At 36.3% G+C, this 27,782-nt stretch overlaps 1 protein-coding gene across 4 annotated transcripts in view; it reads left to right on the forward strand.

Annotated features, from left to right (window-relative positions):
* LOC120073843 (ultraviolet-B receptor UVR8) overlaps positions 1 to 27,782 on the forward strand; it is a 54,239-nt gene that overhangs the window by 23,688 nt on the left and 2,769 nt on the right. For all 4 annotated transcript variants that reach the window (XM_039026726.1, XM_039026724.1, XM_039026725.1 and 1 more), the window contains 7 exons: positions 12,095 to 12,250; positions 14,413 to 14,586; positions 15,919 to 15,990; positions 19,207 to 19,278; positions 19,426 to 19,544; positions 20,861 to 20,946; positions 21,044 to 21,096. In XM_039026726.1, coding sequence (XP_038882654.1) covers positions 12,095 to 12,250; positions 14,413 to 14,586; positions 15,919 to 15,990; positions 19,207 to 19,278; positions 19,426 to 19,544; positions 20,861 to 20,946; positions 21,044 to 21,096 — 732 coding nt within the window. The remainder of the gene's footprint in view (positions 1 to 12,094; positions 12,251 to 14,412; positions 14,587 to 15,918; positions 15,991 to 19,206; positions 19,279 to 19,425; positions 19,545 to 20,860; positions 20,947 to 21,043; positions 21,097 to 27,782) is intronic.

Below are 27,782 nucleotides of genomic sequence, written 5' to 3' on the forward strand. Positions count from 1 at the left end.
GAACGGTAAAAAACCTTGGATTGTTGACTCAGGGGGCGACGGCATCATCTTATTGGTATCTCTGATCAGTTTCTCTCATATTATCCAAGTGCCTTGGTAACGACGAATTAGGATTGCAGATGGGTCGTTCGCACACTGTTGCAGGAAAAGGGGATTTATTCCCGTTTGAGGGTTTGGTTTTGCGGGACTTTTGCATGTTCCAAAATTTCATATAATTTGTTATCCATCAGTAAGGATTTACAAGAGATTTGAATTGTCAGGCAGTTTTTTCACCCGACTCTGTTTTATTTCAGGATCTAAGCTTGGAACGACGATTAGCACTGCCCGGCACGATGGGGGACTCTACTTCCTAACTTGATGATCTAGGAATGATTATAGGACTAGCTTTGTCTCCTTAAATTTTTCTACCTCTGGAGAATGATTTTATGCTATGGCATTACCGCTTTAGGGCATCCGAACTTTCAGTACATGAAACACTTATTTCCACATTTATTTCGATATTAATGTGTTTCTTTAAAGTTGAAGTGTGTATTCTGCCAAACCAGAGTCCGTGTCTCCTTTCACTTCCAGCCCTAAAACCATCCAAACCCTTCACCTTAAGTCACAGTGATGTTTGGGGTCCTCACCAACCACAACCTCCACAGGGAAACGTTTGGTTTGTCACTTTTTTAGATGACCTCACTCGGCTTACTTGGGTCTTTCTTCTCACTGATAAGTCTGAGGTATTATTCTGTATTCCAGCAATTTTATGCCACTGTAGAAACCCAGTTTAAATGGCAGTTATTGGTATTTTGAGAAGTGACAATGGCAGGGAATTCTTTAAACGCTTCCATCCAGGAGTTTCTTACTTCCAAAGGATTATCCACCAGAGTTCGTGTGTCTACACTCCCCAACAAAATGGGGGTAGCAGAGAGGAAAAATCGTCATTTGGTGGAAGTTGCTTAGGTCCTTAATGCTATCCACATCACTCCCGTCTTACCTATGGGGTGATGCCATCCTTACTGCTACTCACTTAATCAACCGAATGCCTTCCCGGGGTCCTCAATTTTCAAAACCCCTTAGACTGTTTAAAAGAGTCATACCCTACGACTCGTTTTGTCTCCGATGTACCACTTCGAGTTTTTGGCTGTGTTGCCTTTGTTCACTCCCATGGTCCAAACCGCACGAAATTTACCCTCCGTGCTCAAAAGTGCGTCTTTGTTGGTATCCATTCCATCAGCGTGGGTATAAATGTTACCACCCATTCCTCTCGCAATATATTTTGTTTCTAATCGATATCACCTCCCTTGAGGATCAGCCCTTCTTCCCTATTAGCCATCTTCAGGGGGAGACCTCTAGTGAAGAGACTAACTAGTCCACATATACAATTCCCTTGGGTCTGGCCCTATTCCCGAACATGTTGGTCCTATCCTTCCTACCAATCAAGTCCATGGATAACATACTATAGGAAAAATCTCAGAAAGAAAAGAGTGTCACCTGTTGCATCTCCGGCTTTGGTCCATGAGTCAAACCCGACATCAGGTACATGTATTCCTGAAATTAATGAGATTGATACTTGTACTAACGAGTGCAGAGAGGAAAAATGAGGGAAAGGTGCTGATAGCACCATTATAGCAGATGGGAAGACGACAGTGAATGACGATTCAGACACAGCTCTAGAAAATGTGGAGCGATACTAAAGATAATGGTGAAAAGGTGTGATTTCTGAAGATGAGAAACAGGAAGAGACTAGTAATCACAATGGAAATTCTGACAGTTGAAGGAATATGATGCTTCTCTTGATCTTCCAATAGCCCTGAGGAAGGTATTCAGTCATTTACAAGGTACCCCATGCGTAGTTACATGACATATAGTAACCTGTCATCAGAATTTAGGGCCTTTACCACTAGTTTAGATGCAGGGGTGATACGAGTAACATACAGGAAGCAATGGGAACTGGAGGTCTCTGAGACACTAATAAGCCCAAAAGATTGTATATTGCCTGACTGGGCGATGGTACTGATTCCAACCGTACTCAGGCTGGTCGTATTGTCAACTGAGGGAAACACAGGCAGGATATTTGTAGTAGGTAAAATAGGGAAAGAATTTACCGGGCTTTCATCTGGGTATTGGGTCGAGTCACAATTGGTTGGAAACGGGGCAGCCACTAACGGCTGGAAGGAAATCGACGGCTGGAAGGTAGTCGTCGGCTGGAGGCGGTTGTCGGCCTGTTGTTGGTCGAATGCGCCTAGGGCAGAATCGGAGAGGTCCTGTTCTCTTTGCCGGACGAGTGGGTTCGTCGGATCTGACGCGAAAATCCTAGGGTACGCCGGCGCAGTTGAGTTTTTGCAGGTCGAAGCCGAAGCCCTAGGCTCGATCGGAAGCTGTCGAAGGTCTGAAGCCCTAGGCCCGATCGGAAGCCCAACCTGTTCGTCGATCAGAAGCTGCTGGTCGAAGGTGCGATCGGAAGAGACTCTGTCTGCCGAAGGGTTGCTGCGGATGCAGACGTCCTCGATGCCAGATCTGGTCTGCCTCGCAATGGGTCTGAGGGGTTGCTGCGGTACGTACCTGATCGGAGCCGTACTTGAGGGATCAGTTGACGGCGGCGCGAGACGAGGCAGTTCGGCTTTGTTTGTGTATTCTTCAGATCTGTCCATGTGCGGCTCCCATTGACGGCGGCTTTCTGTTGACTGCAACTGGACGGTAGAAATTAATTTCGGTAAGGCAGCTTGAAAACACTCCTTTACCGCAGCTCGAATAGCAGTTTTCATATCAAAACTCGAAGATCTACCAGCTGAAAGGGACTGTGGATGGTTCTCTTCCATAATGGCTAGGGTTTCGTCCCCTTGCTCTGATACCATGTCAAAAATAAAAGAGTAGGGAAGAGAATAACAACACAGTTACGTGGAAATCCTAGTACAGGGAGAAAAACCACGATAGACACTGATTTTTATTATTAATTCTGATACACAAAGTATAAGAGAATAGGCCAAATAAATAGACTAGTGGGAAGCCCTAGGGTACACATAATTACTAAAATGCCCCTAGGGTTACAAGCTGCTTTTTCGACAGTTTCCATGATTGATTAGAATTAGGATTAGTTTCCTTGGTTTATTAGGATTAGGATTAGTTTCTTTGACTAATTAGGATTAGGATTAATTTCTTTGATTAATTAAAATTAGGATTAGTTTGCTCATCAATTCTCCATAAATAGAGAGATTGTCTTCTTGTATTAGCAATTTTCGATTCATAATAAAGACTTTGATTTTATTATTGGAGATTTCTCTTCTTTTTATCTCTGAAGCTACATCTATTTGGTATTAGAGCATCCGTCTAGGCCAACGTTGACTACTGCCAGTGGAAGACCGGGAAACTCTTGGCGACGCTGATCGCAAGAGGGAACTTCGTGAGTTGTGCTTGTTGCCAAACAATACACATCTAATTAGGGGGAACCCTTGAAATTCCAAGAAAGAAAGAAGAAACCGAAAATTTATCAAGATTTTGCAAGAATAGACTATTATCGATCAAAGAGGATGTCCAAGAAAAAAATCAGCAGTTGGTATAGGCAAGAAAATCAATTTTACTTCCGAAAACAATGCTGGAATTCTGATTCAAGTGATTCAGAAGAAGAATTCCAACATAATAATTTTCCCCGTGCTCAGTTTTCTCAAAGAACCTATCATTATCCACATTTGAAATTTGATTATAGTGATTCTAGCAATTCCGATGAAGATTCTAATGTAGTTTGGAATGAAATAACAAGGCGACATTATCAACAAAGAGCCTGGCGATTAAATCAAATCGGTTTCTCAAGAAATCGACGTAAGAATTGAGAGTTAGATGATTTCTTTTCTTTTTTTTTTGAAAGGAAACGAGCCTTTTTATTAATAAGGAGCAATGAGTCTAATGCTCAAAGTACAAGAGAGTTATACAAAGATCAAGAGAACCTAAGGATCAAGAGGCGTACCTGACATCTCAACTAGGTTGACACCCCCTTAGTGCCCTCACAAATATCCGTACAAAACTAACATAATGATAAAAGCATAGGACAACCAAGGACCCAAGACAATTCACTAACCGATACACATTTACAAAAGAAGACTATGCCAAATAATACAAGATTGAGACAAAAACTACTAAAAATATGGGAAGATGAAGGCCGGCCAGTTTAACATAATTCCTGTATGGAGAAATCTTCGAAAGTCTTGCATAAAGTGCACCAGGATGAAGCATTTCTTCGTGCTAAATCATAACGATCCATCCAACCTGCTTCTTTATCATGGAATATTCTTTGGTTTCTTTCAAACCACAATTCTGCAAGTAGAACCTTTAACCCTATTATCCCAAATTAACCTAAGACCTTAAGTGAAGGGCCCATTAGAATTTGCTGAACATTACTTCTAAAATTATCTCTGAACATCCAAGCAATAATTAAAACGGAGAAAAATTTCCACCATCTTGCTGAATGCAAATAGAAAAAATAGGTGCTGCGAATCTTCACCATCCTTTTTACACAATGGGCAAATAGAAGGCAACAAACAAACAAACCGAGGGGAATTGGGAATTAAATGATTCAGAAAATGATTCAGAGTGTGAAAGAAATTATTATCACCAAGCTCAAACAACACCCACGAATCATTCCAACATAAATTCGGAGGTCGAAACATTTTCAAGAAAATAGAAATATTCAAATAAAAACATCTATCAAAAGGACTTATGAAAGAGAATGAATGAAGTTTGGGTTTTTTTGGAAAAAATTCAAGAAAGGCATAATTATAATCTTCAAAATTTTTCAAGAAACCATCAAAAATCACATTTAGTCACTCCAGAAGATCAAGAACTCATTCAAATGGGCTGTGAAGTTGCGCAAAAAATGAACGGAGTCGAAGAAAAGAAAAAATCAATTGAAGACGAGTTGAATAAGAAAGATAGGAAGATCGAACAGGAGCTTGCATTGGAAGAAGAAAAATCGATGGGACTAACACTAAAGTTGCTCAATTCGAACCAGATGATGAGGAACTATTAATTGATAAAATCAACAATGGAGGTGTTGAAGAAGATGAAGCCATTGCAAAGAATATGTCCATTTGGTCAGATCAATTAACTAAGCCACACAACCAACCACAATAACCTCCACCGCAAGAGAATAGAATAAAAACTGGAATTGGCCACCAAGAAAGACAACAAGAGAATCAACAACACCTATGGCATGCAAAAGATGTCCAAGATTTATCAAGAATCATTCAAGAACAACTAAGATCAAGGGTATATTAGAGGAAATATTGGGAGGATTTGAATCCTTTAAGTGTGGAAGAAAAAGATACTCATGGGCAACCTAATTTGAAGAAAATTGAAAATCTTTTTCCTCCATTCCTTGAGGAGTCTGCATATATTTTAACAACAAAGGATTTTTGAACAACTTAATTCTTGGGTTCATTAATAAGAGTATTAATGGAAATAATTTTCTCTTTCAAGAATCAAATATTCGATATATTGGCGCGGCTGGTGAAAATTGGTTGTTATTGGTGCTCGGTATTCCGAGATGTATTCGTTTGAGTGGCTTGCTTTTTTATTTTCGTCTTCATTTTCGTTTTAAAACTCGAGGATGAGTTTTTTTTGGGAGGGATAGAATGATGTAGTAGGATTAGGATAAGTTAAGACATGATGGTCAAATCCTTAATTAATTAGGATTGTGATTAGTTTCCATGATCGATTAGAATTAGGATTAGTTTCCTTGGTTTATTAGGGTTAAGATTAGTTTCTTTGACTAATTAGGATTAGAATTAGTTTCTTTGATTAATTAGAATTAGGATTAGTTTGCTTACCAATTCTCTATAAATAGAGAGATTGTATTCTTATATTAGCAATTCTATTCATACTAAAGACTTTGATTTTATTATTGGAGATTTCTTTTCTTTTATCTCCTAGGCTACATCACAATCAGTTCATCTAACTTGCCCTGATCAATTTTGATCAAAGCCTTATCAGCAAATAGAGGATTGATGATTACTCTAGTTTTAAAAGAAATCCTCAAGTACTTTAGCAATCTCTATCTACTCATTAAACACAAACAACCTTGATATAATCCATAGATTGCTAAAATCTTCCTTGAATACTTCAAAATTCTTTTGAACCCAATATAGATTCGTACTCTGTTCCTTTGTTGAACAAAGGAACTGTGACTTTTTGCTCAAGTTCTCAATCGCCAAAGAGGAAACATTGGACTGCGTGTTCCTTTCACCTTTAGTATTTCCACATAGCTCTGATTATGGCTCTTTTATTTAAATCCCGGAACAGCCATGTTGAAAGGGGTATCTTTCGGAGCTTGACTTTTCAAAGTCTGTTGATCAACATGCTCAGTCTTGCTCAGAAAACCCTTAAAGCCTTCCAAGAAATGAATGCCATCCTTCTTTAGATGAACCCATCGGAACGTGGATGAAAAAATGACCGTTGGTGGTCGGCTAGACAATACACCTCATAACCCAACTTGTAATATTTTGAATTTGGACAATTTCATTACCCCTTTTTTTGGAAAGAAATGCCTGCTCGGGCCTTGAACTAGTTTTGAATTTTGCTCCACAAACTGTTGAAGGTGAGCCTTAGCCAGAGGGAATAGCTTGTTGACTTCTGTTGACTATTTCCTTTGTTGTGAAATTCTCTATTGTATTTATTGTATTACATTTGCTATTTTTTATTCTTTCCTTATTTGTAATTGGGTGTTTCTTCTATTTAAGAAGCCCTTTCCTCCCAAGAGAAATAAGAGAAAAAAAATGCTTTTTACACATGGTATCAGAGCAACCCTAAAAACCGTAATTTTTTTAAAAAGCTAAAAAACTGTAGTTGTGCTGCCGTCGCCGTCGAGCTCTTCCTCGTTCATCGCCGTCGTCGGTCCTTCATAGCCTTGTTAGACGTCACATCGCCGTCAGAGCCATCGACTGTCCAAGCCTTAGATTCTAATCGCGTTTTGTGGAGCTTCTTCATTCATGGAAATCGTTTTTCTAATGCGTTTTGCTTTTCCGTTCGCCTCTGTCTACCGGCCGGTCAAGTCTGTAGCCACTGCCGCTCACTGCCATGTTCTGTCGTTGGTCGCTGCCTCCTACTGCCACCACTGTTTTTCACTTCAATGTTTTTGGTTTTTCTTTTTAGATCTACTGTTTTTCTTTTTGGGTTTGTTTTTTGCAGCAATATATCGGATACTAAGACACCCATATTTTGCGACAATCATATCCATTCAACCGGTTCCACTGTCCAAATAACCATCATTCTACTTAATAGGGACAATTTTCTTCGTTGGTCTTAAAGTGTTCAAATGTATATTTGTGGACAAGGGAAGATTGGCTACATCATGGGATAAAAAACCACCCCTAGTCCATATGACCTGTCATTCGTCACGTGTGATGCTGAAAACTCCATGGTTATGACTTGGCTTGTCAATTCCATGGCATCAGCTATAACTACATGTGTTACTCTATTACCAAGGAATTATGGGATATTGTAACTCAAATGTATTCTAATTTGGGTAATGAGTCACAAGTGTTTTAGTTGAACCTGAATTGGGTGATATACGACAATGAACTAACTCAGTTACACAATACTTTCACTCCCTAAAACGGATTTGGCAAGACCTTGGCCTCTTTGATACGTATGAGTGGAAGTTTACAGAGGACCAAAAGCACTATAGGAAAACTGTTGAAGATGGTTGTATTTACAAGTTCCTTGTCGGCCTCAATGTTGAGTTTGATGAAGTTAGAGGTAGAATACTTGGAAAAACTACTCTACTCCTACTTCTCCTAGTTCTTCATCTCCTTCTAATCCTTTACCTGATGTCTCTGATTTTGATATTCCAATTGCTCACAGAAAAGGTACTCGTAAATGTACCAAATATACGTTGCATACTATCTTTCTTATCATAGATTGTTTGACTGTCATAAAGTTTTCACATCCAAAATAACCAACCTAATTGTTCCAAGGAATATACAAGAGGTTCTAAATGATTTGAATTGGAAATTAGCAGTGATGGAAGAAATTAATGTGCTGAAACAAAATTGCACATGGGATATAGTCGAACTACCAAAACATAAGAAAACAGTGGATGCAAATGAGTGTTCATTGTAAAATGTAAAGCTAATGGTAGTATTGAAAGGTACAAGGCCAGATTGGTTGCCAAGGGGTTTACTCAGATCTATAAAATTGATTATCAAGAAACATTTGCTCCGGTAGCTATAATTAATTCTATCAGAATTCTGTTGTCTGTTGCAATTAATTTTGATTGACCACTTTATCAACTTGATGTTAAGAATGCCTTTCTCAATAGGCATCTTGAAGACGAGGTATTTATGGACTTGCTACCTGGTTTTAAGGTGGATCTCGGGGTTAACAGAGTGTGCAAATTAAAAAAATCACTACACGGGCTTAAACAATCTTTGAGAGCATGGTTTTAACGGTTTGGCAAGGCAATTAAGAGCTATGGATTCAGTCAAACCCAAGTTGATCATACCATGTTCTATAAACATACGAGAAGTGGTAAGGTGGTTGTTTTGATAATGTATGTTGATGATATCAGACTTACAGGTAATGATGAGATAGGACTGAATATCCTAAAGAAAAATCTTGCTAATGATTTTCAAATCAAGGACCTGGGAACCATAAAGTATTTCCTAGGCATGGAGTTTGCCAAGTCCAAAAGTGGCATTCTTGTCAACCAAAGGAAGTAAATTCTTGATCTACTGAATAAGACAGGTTTACTTGGTTGTAAGATAGCAGAAACTCCCACCGGGCAGAATTTAAGTAGTTGCAAAAGAAAAAGAAAAGTACTAAAGACTTGTGGGGAGACTCGTATACCTCTCTCACACATGTCCTGACATCGCTTTTGCAGTTAATGTGGTAAGTTAGTTCATGTATGCTCTCGGGTTAGTTCATTTTGAAGCAGTTTATAGAATCTTGAGATATTTGAAAGGTACTCCAAGAAAAGGTATACTATTTAAGAAGCATAAGCATCTACATGTCGAGGTTTACACTGATGCTGATTGGGCAGACAGTATGACTGATAGAAGATCCACTTTGGGTGATTGCTCTTTTGTTGGAGGAAATCTAGTTACTTGGAGAAGTAAAACATAAAGTGTGGTTGCAAGAAGTAGCGCTGAAGTAGAATTTAGGATGTTAACCCATGGTATTTGTGAAGGCATATGGATAAAAAGACTTTGGAAGAATTGAAATTCTCTCAGACATGCCCATACACATTTATTGTGATAACAAGTCAACAATTTCCATTGCCCACAATCTAGTTCTTCATGATAGGACGAAACATATTGAGATTGATAAACACTTCAAGAAGGAGAAGATTGATGTTGGAATAATAAGCATTCCTTTCTTTCGATAGCAAAGCAAATTGCAGATGTGTTAACTAAAAGTCTTCCAAAGTGGCAATTCAACAAGTTGATTGATAAGCTGGCCATGGATGATATCTTCAAACCAGCTTGAGAGGGAGTGTTGATTATTTCCTTTGTTGTGAAATTCTCTATTGTATTTATTGTATTATATTTGCATTATTTTATTTGCTATTTCTTATTCTTTCCTTGGGTATTTCTTCTTAAGAAAAAATACTTTTTACACAACTTGCATATCCTCAATGAAGAACCATTCGGATTTGAACCAAATGTGCAGAAGATGGAACCATTCACCTTGCAACTTTCTACTTCCATTATTTGTCAAAACGGAACAAAGAACCCGCCCTGATAATTACTTCTTAAAGGAGTTGTGACTAGCACCTTTTCTGTATTATTATTACTCTCACTTTAAAAGCTTTTTTTATTACTAAATCTTCTGGTTTGGGCTCCATGGAATTTTGGTTATTATTTTTTTTTTTGGTGAGAAGCACTGGATTTTGGTTAATGAAATTAAAATTATCATTATTTATTTATTTATTATTGTTTTTTTGAAGTAGAATTTAGCAAATTTAAAAGTTTTTATTGGGCGTTATTGGAATCCAGCAGAAAAATAAATCCCTTTTGGCTAAATGGATCTGGAGATTTCAGGATGATAAAACTGCCTCCAAATCCCCTGCAATTAGTAAAACCCAACACACAATCCGACAACCAACAGAGAGGATGGTCTCATGTTGGAATACTTATATATAGATTCAGGGTAAAACTCAAACAAGTCACGATATAAGACTAAAGTTCAACAGAAAGGAAACAATACAAGGAAAACGAAATAAAGAGCTGAGGTCCCCCCTCTTCTTCAGCCTTCAGCATCAGGATTTACTAGTCTCATGCCCTTCTTTGCCTTCCAAAAACCATTCTTAAACCTATCTTGCTCCTCCCCAATTGGAACATCACTGGAATCAGCTTTATGGAAATCCAAGAGCCCTAGAAGGGTCAATATTCTGATTTGGATCATGTTGAATGGCTTGCTTAACAGTGCAGATATTCTACAAAGAAAGTTGCCCTCTCATTACATCTCTCCACAGGTTTGCCCACTATGGTTGGTAAGTTCAGTTTTCACACCTGTTCTTCCAATGTGTTTTTGCAGAAAATTGCTGGATTAGTTTATTAAACTGCTTCAAGGTTAGCTGGGTTTTCGACATTAATTTTAAGGATAATGTGCTTCAACTCCTAATCAGTCCAAAACTGAAGAAGAAGCCAATATTACTTTGGGTCAATGCAGTAAAAGCTTTGTTATCAGAATTATGGTTTGAAAGGAATCAAAGAGTGTTTCATGATAAAGTATCTCTTAGCCTCAAATTTGATATCGCTCATCTCAACGCCTCTTCTTGGTGTTCCCTTGCAAAAGAATTTAAAGATTTCTCCATTCAAGACATCAATCTCAATTGGAATGCCTTCATTTTCCCGCTTTCATGATTTTGTAATAGCTTAGTTTTTGGCTTTAAGTTTATCTTTCAGTTCCGCATCTGATGTAAGCCTTTGTATCAGGCATGATTTCTTTCAGCTTAGTTCTAAGTTTAAGCTTCGTTGCTTTAAGAGTTAGGAGATTATGAGAGTGCTATGGAGGTGTCAACCTAGTTGAGATGTCCTGGTGCACTTGCTGATCCTTGTTATGTTATGTTTTAGTATTTTGCTTTAGCATTTGTTTCCTTCCTTTCACTTGTATCAGCTTTCATTATCTTAATGAAGTGGCTTGTTTCTTGTTAAAAAAAAAACCCCTTCTTAAACCTCCTTCGTGGACCCCACACTAACTGTATTTCAGCTCACGTCCCAGCCCTTGCTTGTTTCCTGTGTTATTCCTTTCTTACCCCTCCCCGAATAAGTATAATGGATTTGGGGCCTCACGCATCCCCCTCTACGGCTAAGGGTGATTTGGAAATATATTTGATAAAATTAAAGGGACAGTCTTACTTGCACATTGGGTAGAGGTGTTACTACTAATTTTTGGTCAGACGCTTGGCTCGGGAATAGGGTGCTGAGGGAGGACTTCCCCTCCTCATTCACCCTCACACACAAAAAAGGCATTCATCTCTGAACTGTGGAATAATAAATCGGCTTCATGGAACTTATGGCTTAGAAACAGAACTTGAATTAGAAGAATGGCCTAGACTCCTAACATTCTTCCACACAATGCACTCTCTGACCGTGAGGATAAGTGGCTTTAGATCTTGGACAAGAATGGTTCACTTCCAAATCGTTGTTAAGATCTCTTGTTTACATAAGTATTCAAGGGAAAGAAGACCTTTAGGGCCTATTTGTTTCACGGGTTTTTCTTGTGGCTAGTTGGGGTGTATGCTGTTGTGTGAAATCTTTGAGGTGAAAGGAATAATAGTGTTTAAATGTTTGGAGAGAGATCCTAGTGATATTTGGTCCTTTATTAGATTTCATTTTTCTTTTTGGGCTTTGATTTTGATTTTTTAAAATTTTTTTGGTTACTATTCTACAGGCATTGTTTTGCTAGATTGGAGTCCTTTTCTGTAACTGGGTTCTCTTTTGAGGGCTTGGTTTATAGTTATAGGTGTAACTTACAACCTCATGCATTCTAGCGTTCTTTAATTTTTGATTTTATCCAATGCCTGTGTCATGTCTAATGTGTTTATGTAAAATAATTTGACGGACCTTTTGATTTTGTAATTTTTTATTCTAAAGTAGTCATTGTAACTTGGTTGTAGGGAATATCAATAAAAATGGTAGCTGCAGGTGCTGAACATACTGCTGCTGTCACGGAAGATGGGGAGCTCTTTGGATGGGGCTGGGGTCGGTATGGAAACTTGGGGTTAGGTGACAGAAATGATCGATTGATACCCCAGAAAGTTTCTTCTGTTGATGTATGTTCAATTCTAACTTTCTTTATCTTTATGTCAAAATAAACAATGATGCAAGGTCTCTAACCAAGCCTTTGGATTAATGATTTTTTTATTTTTGTTTTTTTTTTTCTTATTATTTTTTTAGGAGTAAGAAACAAAGTTCCTAGATGTATGAAATTTACAAAAGAAGGGCATAAGCTCAAACCAAAAGAGTTACAAAAGATTTCTCCAATTGATTAAAAGAGTAGAGAGATTATAAGACCTATAAAAAATGTACACTTGCACCAAGACATAGTATAATCTGTTGAAAAAAAAGCTTCCAAACGTGCTTCTCTTTTCATTAAAGAGGTGATTGTGCTTTTGTGGAGGTTTGTGGAAAGGTAGATGGTTTCCCGTTCTGTGGGTTGAATGTTTATTGGATTTGATGGACTATCTGATTCAGCTGCATTAAAGGCTTTTGGGTTTATGTCTTGCTTCAAGTTCTTTTGTTTCAGCTGCATTAATTATTTGGGCAATGATCTATTTTCAAGGGATTCCAAGAGGTTCTTTTGGTTTCATCGCATTATTGTTGGTTTTCATAGATTGTTTGTGTCAACGTTTCTTCATGGTACTTTTTTCTACATTTTTTGAAGATTACTCTATTCAAGACATTTTTTTTTTTTTTTTAAAATTGGAAAGCATTTATTTCTTTTTCTTCTATCAGTTAGTTTTTAATTTAGTCTTGTTATGTTCTTGGAGTTTCATATTTCGTTCAATCGTTTATTATGTTTCCTATCTTGTATTTTAAGCACTAGGCTCATTCCATTAATTCAATGAAATATCTTGTTTCCATTTAAAAAAATGTAAATGATCAATAATATTTATCTGGTGACTGAGGTCATTTTTTTAATTAATGTTTTGGGATACGTAGTCCATGAAGCATGCAGTACAAGGGTTGGGAGTCTTGCTAAGTTTGAGTTGTCTATCATAATGATGCAAATATCGTCGTATTAGAATAGGGAGTGTGACTTAATTTGACAGTGGCCAGGATGATTTATTACAATGGAAGATTCAATTGTTGAAGGTTAGATGTTATTCACAGAACTCGGGCATCATATTTTTGTTCCATGATAGGTTCTCGGTCTAATGAATTAATGATAGGTTCTCAGTCCAATGAATTAATCACCTTTCTTAGTTCTGATTTGATTACTTAGTTTTTGGATTAGCTTTCTTTACGTGATATATGTGCTCTTTTCATGTTTAACTGGGTGGTTTGAATAATAGTTGAAATTTTCTTTTCTTGATATGCATAATTTTCCTGCCAATGAGTATACTTCCCTAGTAATTAGAACCAGTCATAATTTTTCTCAAGCTGGTTGGACATATGAATTAGAGTAAGAACTTGGTCTTGATATTTCTTTCTTCTTAGTTTTTGGATACATAATCATGTAGTGGGAAAAGAATAATCTTGTAATTTGTTTTAGCTTTTAAGCTTGGTTGTTGTTGTTCTTTTTTTTTTTTTTTTTTTTTTTTTAATCTTTTATCTTTTTTTCTTTTGATAAGATTGTTTTTTTGTTTATTTGTTATGCAGCTTTTGATATACTGCTTTAGTTATTTAAACTTAGTTGATATGCCGTATAAAAACGAGGACAGATCTTTCTAGTCTCAACTCCTAAATAAATACAATTTTTTATTCTGAGACACGTAACCATTTTAGTACCAGAGCTTATAACCCAAATTGAATATGGCTATGTGGAGGCACCAGTTGAGGGAGGAGAAGACCACCTCACCCATATGAACATTCCAGCTTTCTACCAAACTTGGACCGTGCCCCACTAGTTGACCATTTTGGTGACAATTACAACTATTCGAAAAACCATTTCCTCACCTACATAGCGATGAATTGGTGAGCAGAAAACCGAAGTCCAATAAGAAATATAATAACAGTTAAAAGAGAAGAAAGTGAGAAAATGGTACTGGCTATCAATCGCTTTCAAGAACAGCAATAAATCTATCATAGCGGTGGCCTAGGAATTTTTAAATTCAATAACAACTCTGCTAGTTGAGAGAAAATTTCAACCAACTACATTAGAAAAAATGTTAAAATTTCAACCAACTCTACGAGCGATGTCCAATGTGCTTGTGGAATCTAATAATTTATGATTAATTTTGTGGATGTGATCTTGCAAAACTTACACTGGTAGGGTGACAAGATGGTGATGGTTGCTTGTGGATGGCGGCATACGATATCAGTTTCCTCCTTGGGCGGATTATACACTTACGGATGGAGCAAATATGGACAACTAGGACATGGAGATTTTGAGGATCGCCTTGTGCCTCACAGGCTAGAAGCATTGTGTGGAGATAATATTTCTCAGGTGGATTTTGTGCGGTTATTATACTAGATGTTTTTGTTTCTATGCATAATCTCGCTCATCTGAAAATTTGACTCTTAAGAAGAGGACAGATTGTTAGAATCTCTAGAGTAGAAAAGCTGAGTTCAAATCTTATATTTTTATACTCATCTGAATTCAATCACATGTGGAGTAGGAAGACTCAAATCTTTAATCTCTTGGTTGAGGGTATATACCGAGAAAATTTTTAGTACTAAAATAGTATGGACTAGGACTACTAACTTTCATTGAATACCATAAAAGAAGTATTTAAAAATTGTGTGGGACCCATGAAATACAATAATATGTGACAAAATATCGTGTCAAATGATGAATGGAAGGAGTATGGATTACTGTAGTACTAAAATTTTTTCCATATATGCTTTAACTGGTTGAGTTATGTTTAGGTTGACATTATTAAAATAATATTTAAATTCTTTGTTCCCGTAAGAAAGTGATAGCAAGTGTATGAACAACTTTTCTTAATTCAGTCTATAGAAGTTCCACGCAGGGGAGGTGCAGTGGACCATATTCTTTGGCATTGTGATTTTACGTACATTGTCTGAGATTTTTTTTTTCCAGATGTTCAACGTGTTGTGTGCTCATCATAGGGATGTTAGAGATATGATCGAGGAATTCCTCCTCAATCCCCCTTTTGGGAAGAGAGGCCTTTGACTTATTAGTGTTTGTGCTATTGTGTGGGTGTTGTGGGGAGAGAGGAATAGCAGGATTTTTAGGAGGTTGGTTGAGAGGGAAGCTAAAGAAATTTGGTCCCTTGCCCGTTTTCATGTTTCTCATTGGGTTTCAATTTCAAATATTTTTTGTAATTATTCTATTGATATGATTTTGTATAGTTGGAGTCCCTTCTTGTAGAGGGAGTCCCTTTTTGTGGACTTGATTTTTATATGTCCGTGTATTCTTTCATTTTCTCTCAATGAAAGTTGTTCTTATTAAAAAAAAAAAAAAAAAAAAAACTAATCTGACACAATAGCATGAGATTCTATGAAAAGTAGAAACTCAGTAGTTTCTTCTTTATGTTTAGCAAGGGTTAGACTGGAGGGTTTGGAGGTAGATTGAGAGAGGATGAGTGCATGTTGAACTAAATCTTGACCGGAAATAATGGTGCTGAAATGAAAATGCTGGAAGTGAATTGCTTTATGAGGATTCTTTTGCTGTGATGTATCTCATGCTACCACATGAAACTGGATAACATTTGACCTCATTAACAATAAACAACTCTCATGTCATTTAGATGCCTTTACCCTTTTTTTTTGTTCAAAATTGTAATATGAGGCATTGTTATCTCATAATTTTCAGATATCAGGTGGTTGGAGGCATACGATGGCACTTACAACTGATGGAAAACTGTATGGATGGGGCTGGAATAAGGTTTCTATGTTGGATTTCCCTTGTAATTCATTTTAAATTTATAATTGTTGTAAGTGGTTCGTATATTTGAATTAGATAGAACTTTTCCTTGAATGAACGAGAGACTAACAATACTGAAATGAGATATATTGCCCTCATGCCCTAGTGCGGTTGAAATTAAGGATGTCCAATTTCCCCGCACGAAACATGAAGGGAGTGGAAGAAAAATATCATTGTGAGCTAAACCCATTAGCTTTATGAAATTGAACACAAATCCTTTTATATATATGTGTGTGGGTATGAGTGTTCGAGCCAGCTTATCTGCACCTCGACTAATCTCATGGGACAACCCACCGATTCTACAACATTTGGGTGTCAAAAAAACTCGTAAGATATTAAATCCTAAGTAGATGGTCACCATGGATTGAACTCATAACCTCTTAGACTTTATCAAGGTCATAAAAGAAAACAAAACTCCTCTAAGAAATGGAAAAAAAATGAAACCATTAGCTTAAATAAATAATGCTTATAACATTGATAAATATTGTCGTCTAGCCGATTGGCTACTAGATGGCAATTGTGACCTATGAAGCATATGATTGTGCAAATGTTGAATAAGAAGATGTCAAAGAAGAAGAAAGCATATCAAGGATATGATTATGCAAAGGCTACCATATGACAATTGCTACCAAACAATGAAGGAGAAGAAGCTAAAGAAGAAATTGATGAAGAACAGAAAATGTCGATGATGTCAAAAATTGCTTCAATTTTTTGCTTATTAAAAAGAAAAAAACAAATCAAATGCATGCTTTTGTCTATAATGAGGATGCCAAAAGGTGAGCCTAGGCATCTCCGGCGAGCACTTGGTTGAAGATGCTTGCCCTGGCAATGGTCGAGGTGCAACAACCCTAGATCCCGTTACCTCTTACCTTAGTAGTGCATTTAGTGTTGTGTCAAGAACATTATAGTAAGTAAAATGAAAGTCCTTATTAAAAAGATGCTATCAGCCCCTCCTTTGATACAATTCTACTAAGAATGCCCACGATTATTTAAGTGCTTCAATGTCAGCTGGGTTCCTGATAATAATTTTAAGGCTAATATGCTTCAACTCTTGATCGGTCCATATTTGAAGAAGAAGCCAAGATTACTTTGGACCAATGCAGTTAAAGCTTTGTTGTCAGAACTTTGGTTCGAAAGGAATCAAAGAGTGTTTCAAGACAAGGCTTCTATTAGCTCCTTTAAATTCGATTTCGCCCATATCAATGCCTCCTCTTGGTGCTCTCATTCTAAAGCCTTTCAAGACATCTCCATCCAAGACATCAATCTCAACTGGAATGCCTTCATCTTCCCACTTTCTTGATTTTGTAATAGCCTAGTTATGATTTTTAATTCTCAGATTATCTTTCTGTTGTAAGCCTTGTTATATGCAAGGTCTTCTTACTATTGTACTCAACAATAGAATTTTAGTCCTTCTAGGAGATGATGAGAATGCTATGGAGGTGTCAACCTAGTTGAGATGTCCTGGTGCATTTATTGATCCTTTTTGCGTTATTTAGTGTTTTGAATAGTTTTGCTCTTTATGGTTTGTTTCCTTTTATACACTTGTAACATCTTTCATTATCTTAATGAAGTGGTTTGTTTCTCGTTCAAAAAAAAGAATGCCCACGACTAACTAGAAAAGAATAGGAGGGAGTGGGTCACTTTGCTTGAGACCTCTTGAAGCACAAATTTTATGGCTTACCCTTAATGAGGATGGAGTATTTAAGTGTACCAATGCAACTCGATATCCACGATCTCTGCTCAAACTCGAAGCCCTTCTTCACAAGAATCGTAATTAAGAAATCTCAACTTGCATGAGATGCCTTCTCAAAGTAATCTTAAAAATAAAACCCTCTAGCTTTAAACTCTATAGTCCTCTAATGGCTTCATTGGCTCAAATTCCTAGGTCCCGACAGAATGATAGGGGATTTTTTATAAAACATTTTGGAATACTTTAAAGCCTGATCTAGTATAAGTGTTTTAGGTGTTTTTTGCACTTTTCATTTGAACTAAAATATCTTTTGATACTCCTCATCCTCTCTCGAGATACTTCCAAATTAGTATGTGGTGCATTTGGATTCTTGTCATCTTGAAGACAATGGTTCACTACAATACCTATTAGATAACATGAGGTTTCATCTCAAAACCAAGCAACAAGAGGAGTAGCCCATCTATCTTATAAAGAGTGTGAAGCCCCTTAACTTTTCCAACGTGGGATCCTCAACATGTCCCCTCAAGATGGTATCTCTTTTGGGTTCACCATTCTTGATCGGATCCCAATTTCTTTTTCTTAGACTGAATACTCATTTGGGTTTTATGGGCTCTTATATCATATTAGGTAACATGGGTTCCATCTCAAAATCAATTGGCAATTGGAGGAGTAGCCCATCTATCTTATAAAAAGTGTGAGGTCCCTTGATTTTTCCAATTTGGGATCCATTAATCTTTCTAATTCTTTTGGTATATTGTTGGGGAAGGCCAGAATCCTCTGTTCCTCTTTTCCCTTTTCCTACAGGCTTTGGGTTAATCTATCTAACCTATTAGACTTCTGTTCTTCCATGCTCCCAAAAGTGGAGTAGCCAGATAATTTGTTTTTGTGAAAATGCTGGAAGCATCAAGATGAAGTTTGGTGGGTCCATTGTTTTTTATGCTCTGTTTTGGCTAGAAACTAGAAAGGACTGGGGAGTCTTCTACTACTCTTTCTGAAAATTTGACCGTCGGAGATTGTAGTTCTTGTCTGTCTTTTTTATGTCATATCCAAACCTTTATGATCATTATTATAATCTAACATATATATATATATACACACACATTTGTAATTATTCTCTGTAAACTTCATGGTTCAACTGGAGACTTATTTGTGACTTTCTTTAGTACATTTCATATATTAGATAGACTTTTTTTGTTAAAAATAAATTAAACGATAATGTAATGCATCATAAAGAATTTGCTTAACAAATTCACGAAAAATAAGCTTGATGCTTCTAAATAATTCCATGTTTAGACAAATAAATATGATGGATATGGAGATGCATTCTTGCGGATGCTATGTTCCTCGCACTGAGCTTGTTACTTATTTGACCTTTAACTTTATTTTGAATGGCTTAAAAGTTAAAACTATATTGTTTCTAGTCTTTAGTTAGTTTGTTTAACAATATAGTTGGCATTGATCTCATATTTTTCTCTCTTCATGTACAGTTTGGGCAGGTAGGAGTTGGTGATAACGTTGATCATTGCTCTCCAATGCAGATAAAGTTCCCCCAGGACCAGGCACATCCTTGTTACTTGGCTAAGAATTTTTGAAGCCTGTCATATATTTTTGTTCAGTGAAAATATCTTTATTTTCCACCTCGTAAAAGATAGGAGACATGATTAGCCTTTTATTCAAATTTTTTATCTTTCTTGCTGTCTTAACAGAAAGTAATTCAGATCTCATGCGGATGGAGGCACACACTGGCTATTACTGATAAGCAAAATGTGTTTTCTTGGGGCAGAGGTACAAATGGACAGCTTGGGCATGGAGAGTCAGTTGATAGGTAAAATATATAGCTGTTTGGACTAATATACATGTCCTACAGTGTATATGTCTTTTTTTTTTTCTTTTTTTTTTTTTTTTGGGTTTTTTTCCCTTCAGAATCATCAATATTACTTTTGTATTGATTTCTTGTTTCAGTTTCAACTTCTATTCCATATATTTTATATACTTTTTTTAAAAGTATTAGCTCAATCTTTATTGGTGTTTTATTCTATTTTCCTGTATCTTATTTTGCGCTTGATGAGACCAATCAATAATGGGGGAAACCTCAAAACGATTCAAATTAAGCTAATTACAAAGATTAACCCTCATTGAGGATTAATGAGTTATTGTACAATCTATTTCTTGGCTAATAAAATAGTGAGCGTCCTAGTTATGGTGGTATTAGGATAATTATTATGGCTATTAGAAGGGGTATAGTCATAAACTAGTAAATAACTAGTAAGGGACGTTTGGGGCAAGAAGTTGATTATCTTAAGTTATTATAGTTGGGTTATAATAGTTTGTGTTTGGGGTGTAGATTGTTTTAGTTTGGGTTATAATAGTATGTGGTTGAGGTATAAACTATTTTAGTTTGAGAAGGATAGTAAACACTATAGCAAAGAATAAAAAAAATGATGAATGTAAAATAGTAAAAATTGTAGCAAATGGGGGTTTTGAATAGTATTGGCTGTAGCTAATTGGGGATTATAAAATAGTATTTACTGTAGCAAGAGGTAGTTATTATAGTCTTAGAACACTCCTTGCTCCAAATGTCCCCTAAGTTTGTTAGGGCTTTTAGTTATAAATAGGGGGGAGATCATATGTGTAGGAATTTCTAGTGTAGAAATTTTGGGAGTGTGGCCCTCACAAAAAGCTACATTATATTGTAACTTCTTTAGATATTACTGAATATTTTCATCTTTCAATGTTCTTTTGTGTTCTTTTGTATTCTTTAGTGTTCTTGAGTGTCCTTGTTAGGTGGTAACTTAACAAAAGCTCGGTTATTTTTTTTAATTAATTCTATAAATAAAGCATTTCTTTTTTGGCTTTTAAAGATCAGTTGGTGTAAGTTGTGTGATATGGTAGCTTAACTCTATAGAGGACAATTTTTGTTGGTAGAAAGATTCCTTAGCTCAATTGGGTATCTAGAATCTTGGATTGAGAAAAACTCTTGTATTTCCTACGAAAGAGTAACGATTATAATGAGATCAGAGGTTGATGTTTTTTCTATTTTAATCTTCCTGGACTTTAACTGGATGTCTTATCTTTATTTGTTCAACAATCCTACTTCAAAGTTGTACAATGGGACTGATGATATCCATTCTTTAATTGAAGGAACACACCGACGATCCTCGAAGCCTTAAGTGTTGATGGTTGCAGTGGTCAACAGATTGAATCCTCAAATTTAGATTCATCTTCAGGTACTGCTTTATTTTACTCACAGTTGCCACTTTCATGGGTGCATCTGCAAATATTTCTATCGCACAATTATGCATTCTTATGCTATTTCTTCTGCAGGAAAAACTTGGGTATCCCCAACAGAGAGATATGCAATTGTTCCTGATGAAACTGTAAGTTTGGTTTTAACTAGTCTTTCCATTTTTATGACATAACATTGCATGGTTTGCGAAAGATCGACCCAGTATAATACTTGCATAGTTAATCTTAAATCTTTAAGACGGCCAAAGAATCATTTAATTTTAAATTCTAAAAGGCCAAAAATTTCCATGGTGAATACATTCTTTTGTTGTATTTATAGTTATGAAATGCATTATAAGAAGCAAGATGAGATGTTAGTGAGTGGCTAGGCCACAGTTGTTCCTATTCTATTACTAAAATTCCAAATTCATTTCAACTTCGTTCTCATGAAGTTCGGTGAGATTAGTCAATGTTATAGATCGGTGAGATTAGTCAATGTTATAGATCATTGCTTTGCACTTTACTCTCTACCCTTTCTTCTCATTATGGTAACCTTAAGACTCCGAGTGATAGGTTTAAGTTATTAAATTTTCAATTTGGGGACTTGAATGTAGGCTGATCCTCCTTATTATACCAGGGTTGATGTTCATAGCTCTATTTTTTTTTTAAAAGGAAACAAAATGATTCACTGAAAAATTGAAGAGACTAATGTTTAAAAATATATTAACCTTCAAGAGATGAGAGACATTGATAAAAACAAAAGAAGACAATACTATTGAGATACAATTAAAAAAAAACACTAAAATGCAAATTCTTAAAACCTAACTAACCAACTCCAAAAAAAAAGAAACTCAAAGCCATAGAACACAAACTTTTAACTTGTTAATATCTCTGTGTTAAATAGTATTATCATTACTTGATTTTTTTTTTCCTTTTTTTTTTTTCGTGGGGGGGGGGGTATTCCTCTCCGACAACTGCACCAATTTGTTAGTTCGGGATTTTATCGCCTATAAACCCTTACTAAACAAATAATATTTATAATTCACCAAACCCCATTACTTATACTACTAGGTAGCACAAACGGCAAGTACGGGGTCGAACCACAAGGAGCCAATGAATTACATCTCTCCTAAGCTAAATTTAACTATGGAAAGCAACAAAAGCGGGATTTTTGTTGTTTGGTTGACAGGAAAAACTAAATGCAGAAAAGTAAGATGGATTGAGAAAGACAGAGATTGAACACAAGATTACCTTTGCCGGTTTAGAGATCGCCAAGTTTTCTAAGAATCTAATCAATGATTAATTATGAAAATAATCTTAAATAACTATTTCTTAAGCCTAATCGAATGTAGGGAAAGCCCTAACAGACTTGCTAATGAAAATCGATTCCTAAATTAACTAAGCTCATTACAAAAGCAACTTACTTAGCTAATTGCATTACGTTCTTGGATTGATTATAATATTAAGCAAGATTGGCCAATTTTAACCTAATACATTTTCAATCTTTAGGTTTTGTTATCAATTAGGTAATCCTAGATAGCCTAGAAATCATGCTATAATTCAAATAAAACCTATTACTACTGAATTAAGCATGCTTTGAATGCTATTACGGACATTAAAAATCATGCATAGCAAAGACAAACATACAAGAAATTGAATTGACAATTCAATCAACCTATATGCTTGTTCTAGAAATTAAATCAAAGAAAGGAAATCAATAAGAAACAGTAAGTTTCAAGAAGATTCATGATAAATCTCATAAAATCCAAAGAAAAACGCTACCAACCTAAAAAACCGACGTTGTGGACTTCAATTGTCATCAAATCTGACTCACGATGCCAAAATTTACAATTACAAACCAAAATTTGAAGGAAATCTCATGAGTTTTGATCTGGAATGGCCAAAACCGAGCAAAATGCTTTCTAGAATGGCTTAACTCTCCTTGCCCTTTACCTAATTACTCTGGCTTTTTGTTATCGAAGCGTAAAGCAGCAGGGTAATCATGCTGAGGGCTATGCTGATCATGCTGAGGGGCGCAACGCATCCTTTCATCATTATCTGTAGTGTAACAACGCTGATGACAGGGTCATTATGCTGCCCTGTATCCTCACGTTCTGCCTTGTAGCGTAACATTGAAGCATTGAGGGAGGGTAGCTACGTTATGGGCGATGCGGTACAATGTGGAGATGCTGCTTCCATGTGTAAAACGCTTGCTAGAGAGTAATTACGCAGCAACCATGGGCAATTTAGTCATTTTGCATCCTTGAAGCTCCGGTCTTCAATTTCACTTCTTAAAGCTACAAATTAACCCGAAATGGTCTACAAAGCTTTAAAATGCATGTTTTGCTTGGTTTCTTACAAAATTGAACATTTAATCAATTTAAATATATTAAGCAAAGGTAATTGGGGACATAAAATTAACTCTTCTTGAGAGCTATCAAGTACCCTCAACCTAATTATTGATCGTCCTTGAACAAGGTAAAATGAGATATAGATATAAATTTCATGATGCAAATGAGTGACTCGGTACTAAAAGATGAAAATGACTCAAAATTCACATGGATAAAGCCATTCAAATGTATGCATGCAATTGAGTATTTTAAAATTAATTCTCTACTCCCTACGTGTGTGTTTAGCTAATCCTACCTACGTGTGTGTTTAGCCAATCCTACTTAGATCTTACTAGACAGGGAAAGTTTTATTCAATCCTTCATTTATGGTGAAGGAATAGAAAGGCACCCTAACACCCTAACCAACGAGACATCCCTGTCTTCATCAACATTGGCATAGAACTTTCTTACTAAAGGAACAACTGTCTCACCAGGTGGGCCCGCTAGGATCTTCCATTCATGTTCCTGTATTTCAGAAATGATGTGGGAATAGAAATTGGGTTCAGCGACACTGCCCTTTTGGGGACTAGTCTCCTAACGATTACTACATGGTGGAAACGGTCTAAAGCTCCCTGAGACACAAATCTAGGGTGTTGGAACTCAGGCTGTGGAATGGGATCCCTATTACTTGAACTAGCTACGTTTTTACCCATATCTCTCCTAGGACCCATGTATTTTTTATGGAAAAAGGCTCACTACTCTTGGTCTGAAAGTAGGATGAACAAAGAACACTCCTAAATTCAACTAAATTCAACAAAAATCTCAAATTAAATCTAACCCCAACCTGCACACCAGAAAATCCCAAGCAATCAACATTTAGTTCTTCAAAAATCAACATCTAAATAAATCTCATTTTAGAATTTAAGCATCAATCCACTAAATCAGAGCATCACAACCTAAATCTAGAAAATCCTCAAGAGATTAATTAAGAAAAAAAAAACCCCAGAGATTTTACCTTAGATTGCAAGAGAACTCCAAAATTGTGAAAAAAAAAAGCCCTAAAATTTGCAAATGGGAAGAAAACCCACGATTTTTAGGTTTGAAATCCAAAGAGATGAGAAGAAGCTTGTGATTCTTGAAGAAAAGCAAGAGATTTAAGTTTGAAGAGGTGAAAATCGGGAGGAAGATGGAGATTTTGGGAGAGAAAAGTCGAGAGAACAAGTGAAAACAGTATGCCCTTCGAATAGTAGATCTGCCTCGCAAGGCAGCGTTGTTACGCTGCTGCCCTTTTTCTTTGGAAATTAAAACTAAACTAATATTAATTCTAATTCTAATACTAATTTTAAAACTATACTAAATTTATTTATTCTAAAATGAAAAACAAAGTAAGTAATTAATTTTTTTTCACCTGGCTTATCCTTAGAAAGGACAAATTTTTAATGTTGATGGTTCAACGTGATCCGTCTCCTATCAAGGTACGAAGAAATTTTTGTATTTCTCCGGTCCTTTCTTGGATGAGTCGATATAGCCCGGCAAGGCTATAAGGCATCACATCTTTTGAAGAGAATCGGATAGGTCGAATTTTATATTTTTCATGTTAGGTAAAAAAGTTTAAAAGAACGAATTAAAAGACTCAAGCGACTCTAAAGAGTCTAAAGAAATAAAAGACTGGTGTAAACCAACTAATGAAAACTCAAAATGAATTATTGTATATCATTAAATGAAGAACCCATCCTTTTAATTTATAGGCAAGGGCAGTTACATAGTTGGAATCAGTTAACTAGGTAGTCGGTTAATTAACAGATATAACAGAAAATTTAAAAACAAACTGTGTGCTAAACATAGATACATCATATTCCTTCCTCCCTAAAAAAAACTCGTCATCGAGTTTAACAATACATTAAAAGTATAGAAGAACTACGTAAAGGATCAGTAGGTGCACTCTGGCATCTCAACTAGGTTGACACTCCCTTAGCACCATCATCATATCCAAAATAGTGGTTAAGTTGCTAACTGAAAATCATCTGAAGCTTGATATGGATGTCGGTCTGCAACATTGCAAACAGGGTTGATGTGTAGGCCGGAAGGTAAGTCCAATCTGTCAGCATTTGGTCCAAACACTTTGATGGCTTTGAAAGGGCCAAGTTTTCTGTTTTTTAGTTTGTTATAAGTCCCAGCTGGAAATCTACTTTTGTGAAGATGAACCATCACCGAGTCACCTTCTTGGAATTGTTGGATACTTCTATGTGTATCTGCTGCCTTTTCGTATGAAGCATTTGCTTTCTCAATGTTGGCTTGGATGTCTTGATGACGTCGAACAATCTTTTCAGCCATTTCTTCATCATCACTATTAAGATCAATAGAAGAAGGAAGTTGAGCGAGATCAATAGTTAAAGCTGGCAGTTTTGTATAAGCAATATCAAATGGACACTTCCTTGTTGATCGGTTCTTCATGAATTTGAATGCAAACTCGACTTGGGCAAGGGACTAAGGCCCACTGCTTTGGGTTTTCTCCACATAAACATCGGATTAAATTTCCTAAGGTTCTGTTAGTAACCTCGGTTTGGCCATCAATCTGTGGGTGGCTAGTGGTGCTATATTTAAGAGAAGTGTGGAATTTTCGCCATAGAGTCTTCTAAAAGTGACTAAGGAATTTGACATCCCTATCTGAAACAATTGTTTTAGGAATACCGTGTAGGCGAACTATTTCCTTAAAGAAAAGGTTAGCTATGTGTATGATATCATGAGATTTTTTACAAGCGATAAGATGGCTCATTTTGCTGAACTTGTCTACCATTATTGAATCATACCCACGTTGAGTTTTAGGAAGACCAAAGACAAAGTCCATGGATAAATCCTCCTAAATAAAAGTTGGAGTTGGTAGAGGTGTGTAAAGTCCATCATTAGTGGAAGTTCCTTTTGTTGTTTGGCAAATGAAACATTGTTTGACAAAGTTCTATACATCCCTTTTAATTGAGGCCAGAAAAAATGAGTAGAAACCAACTCAAATGTTTTTGAAATACCAAAGTGACCGGTCATACCTCCAAAATGAAGATCTTTTATTAAGGATTCCCGAAGAGAAGTATGTGGTATGCATAAGAAATCTCCCTTGAATAGAAAATTATCAAATATATGAAAGTCTTTGCATTGGATGTTATTAGAACACTTGTACCAAGGACTTTCAAAATCAGGATCAGTAGGATAAAGTTTTGAAATGTGTTGGAAGATAATGACTTCACCTGCTAAAAGAGTTAGTAATTCATTTTTTCGACTTAAAGCATCGACTACTTTATTGTCTTTTCTCGCTTGATGTCGAATACAAAATCGAATCGTTGAAGAAATGTTAGCCAACGAGCATGCATCCTGCTAATTTGTTTTTGAGATTGCAAGTACTTTAAAGAAAAGTGGTCAATGAGCAAAATAAATTCTTTATAAAGTAGGTAGCGTTCCTATTGCTTGAGTGCTCTAACAAGTGAATAGAATTCTTGCTCATAGGTGCTCCAATTTTGTTTAGGTTGGCTGAGCTTCTCACTAAAATATTCAATAGGGTGCTTATTTTGAGACAAAACTGCTGCAATACCTACCCCACATGCATCAACGACTACTTGAAAAGGGATAGTAAAGTCAGGTAATCTTAGTACGGGGCTATGTCACAAATACTGTTTGATTGTTTTAAAACTTTTCCTTTGTTCTTTTTCCCCACATGAAATTGTTTTTCCAAAGGCAGCCAATTAGAGGGGCTGTTAATGAACAAGGAAGCTAGGCCTAGGAAGGATAAGATTTGTTTGATTGATGTTGGTATATGCCAACTAGAAATGGCTTCTACTTTTTGGGGATCAACCTTAACTCCTCCAATCCAATTATAAAATCTAGAAAAGATATATCATTAACAAGGAAGACACTTTTTGGGATTTATGACTAATTGATTTTTTTCTAATGTAGAAAAAACTGTGTAAGTGTGTCATATGTTCATTAGATTTACTGAAAACAAGTATATCGTCGAAATAAAGAACGACAAATTTATTAAGATGGGGAAGAAAAACTTGGTTCATGAGGTGCATAAATGTACTTTGGAGTATTGGAAAGACCAAATGGCATGACAAACCATTCGAATAACCCCTCATTTTTCTTGAAAGCTGTCTTCCACTCATCACCTGGTTTAATACGAATTTGATGATATCCAGTTTGGAGGTCTAACTTAGAAAAGGCGGTGGCACTGCCAAGTTGATCAAGTAAATCTCCAATCCGAGGAATTGGAAACCTATGCTTATAGTTATCTTGTTAATGGCTGTACTATCAACGCACATTCGCCAACTTCCATCTTTTTCTTGGAGTGAGGAGAGGAGACACAACACATGGGCTGATGTTAGGTTGGATGAATCCCTTATTTAATAGGTCTTGTATATGTTCATGTAAGATTTTATATTCAGCAGGACTCATTTTATAGTGAAGGAGATGTGGTAGGGAAGCTCCTGGAATGAAATCTATTTGGTGCTGAATATCACGAA

The sequence above is a fragment of the Benincasa hispida genome, chromosome 3, assembly GCF_009727055.1.
Source record: "Benincasa hispida cultivar B227 chromosome 3, ASM972705v1, whole genome shotgun sequence".
NCBI classification, from domain to species: domain Eukaryota; kingdom Viridiplantae; phylum Streptophyta; class Magnoliopsida; order Cucurbitales; family Cucurbitaceae; genus Benincasa; species Benincasa hispida.